The sequence below is a fragment of the Pinus tabuliformis genome, chromosome 5_1 (genome assembly GCF_031772625.1).
Source record: "Pinus tabuliformis cultivar Carrire ecotype Pingquan chromosome 5_1, CPIR1, whole genome shotgun sequence".
Classification (NCBI taxonomy): domain Eukaryota; kingdom Viridiplantae; phylum Streptophyta; class Pinopsida; order Pinales; family Pinaceae; genus Pinus; species Pinus tabuliformis.
This window is the reverse complement of record NC_142305.1, coordinates 337,021,130-337,022,734: the sequence shown is the minus strand read 5'-3', so window position 1 is coordinate 337,022,734 and position 1,605 is coordinate 337,021,130. Positions and strand designations below refer to the sequence as shown.

General features: G+C 45.8%; 1 protein-coding gene across 1 annotated transcript; it reads right to left on the bottom strand.

Annotated features, from left to right (window-relative positions):
* Window positions 1-319: 319 nt before the first annotated feature.
* On the bottom strand, window positions 320-1,403 carry LOC149164789 (expansin-A8-like). Its single transcript, XM_089430984.1, has 3 exons — window positions 1,220-1,403; window positions 757-1,075; window positions 320-623 (listed from the first exon to the last, which is right to left on the bottom strand). Exons 1-3 carry the CDS (start codon window positions 1,347-1,349, stop codon window positions 320-322), a joined length of 753 nt encoding a protein of 250 aa, XP_089287110.1. The 5' UTR covers window positions 1,350-1,403.
* Between the last annotated feature and the right edge of the window lie 202 nt (window positions 1,404-1,605).

The window sequence follows — 1,605 nt, the reverse complement described above, 5'->3', positions numbered from 1 at the left end:
GGAGCCGAAGGCTACCAAAATCAATTAACTCAATCACGACAATGCGCGAGTAGAGGTCATCAAAATCTCCAATAATTGCCGTCAATGATAACAATTAAAACATAAAGCTCCAATTTACAGAATTTAGGAGAAACATGTCACTGATACAATATATCACCGTCCCCAGTCAGCGCAGCAATATACAGGACGTGTATATCAATTCTATACAGCAGAAACAATTAGAAGTGGGTAGCAATCCTCGTACCCTTGGTTAGTGTGGAATACAGCCTACTGTACAATTCTATTTGGACAGGTTAGTTTTGAAGCAGATGACAATGGGTTAAAATTGCTGTCCTTCAAATGTCTGGCCGAATTGCCAATTTGCGGGAGCGACGTTATAGGATGTGATGGTTCTCCCATCGCTAACGGTGACCTGGAAGGAGAGAGTCTGCCCATTCAAATATGAGTTGCTCTGCCAATTCTGTCCCCAGTTGCGGGACATTGCTTGCCAGCCAGTGTTGGAACCTTTGATGGAAACCGCCTCCACATCGCCTGCACCTCCTACGTTGGTAATGAGTACCAAATTGAAATAGGAGTGGCCATTGATCGTGAATCGAACTCCACCTTTCCTCACGCATGGTACTCTGCATACATAAATATTGACCTTGCCGGTTAGGATTTCATCCCAATTAAAGTCAAGTTGGGAATAAATTCCAAGGATTGAAGAATAGGAGTGGAGTGTTGACAGACAAATTAGGGTAATAATTAATTAATTACCTTCTGAAGATGATTGGAACAATGCCACTTCTGTATATGGCGATCTGTTGAAACGCAGGCTGAGCCATGTCGAAGTGTTGGAGAGGTGGATTACACCATCCTCCATTGTCGTTGGGAAGAGCAGAGTTAGGGGGGCAGAGGTTAGTAGCAGTAACTGTCACAGTGCCGGCTAGACACCACTGAGGGTCGGACTGGTGGTCGCATTTCATTTCGTAGCAGGCTCCGCAAGTAGCTCCATTGTTGAAAAGCGCCGTGCTCAGAGCTGCAGTGTTCGTTCCATAGCCTTGGCTATATAGGTTACCGTATCCGCAAGCACCGCCTGTCAAATTAATTTCACCATCGATTTGCTTTAGCTAACATATGGTATTAAATTATTAATCTAAAGCTGAAACTGCAAAGCGAATAGTGTCTGCGCCCTCCGAGACGTCCACAGGGCTGGAGTTTTGTGGAGGTATGAACTTACCCATTGTGCCCGACGCATCGCTGCCACCGTAAAACGTAGCATGTGCAGATTGCCAGCCACCATCTAATGCAAAAGCCGCACCAGCTATCCACAAGAGACTGAACATCGTGGTCAGTGTTACAGGCGCCATTTTGCGGTTGCTTAATATAAGTAGACTTCAACTGAACTGATATCTGGGGTGAGAAGTGATGCCTCAATCCACAACTGAGTCTTGGACTCCGAGGTTTCCCAATAAATAGAATTGGGAGGTGGACAGAGGATCAAATTTTCTTCCGCGGATGGCGGTACCCATCGCAGCGTGCGGAGATATGATTCGCTGTTAAGATATTTGGTGGACGTACGCGGCACGTTCAAACAAACGGTGGCCGGCGTTTCTTATATTCAAA

Coding starts and splice junctions, on each gene's coding strand:
- LOC149164789 (XM_089430984.1), bottom strand. CDS start 1,349: ATGGCGCCTGTAACACTGACCACGATGTTCAGTCTCTTGTGGATAGCT. Junction 1,076..1,219: donor CGATGCGTCGGGCACAATGG/GTAAGTTCATAC, acceptor TTAATTTGACAG/GCGGTGCTTGCGGATACGGT. Junction 624..756: donor GTTCCAATCATCTTCAGAAG/GTAATTAATTAA, acceptor TTATGTATGCAG/AGTACCATGCGTGAGGAAAG.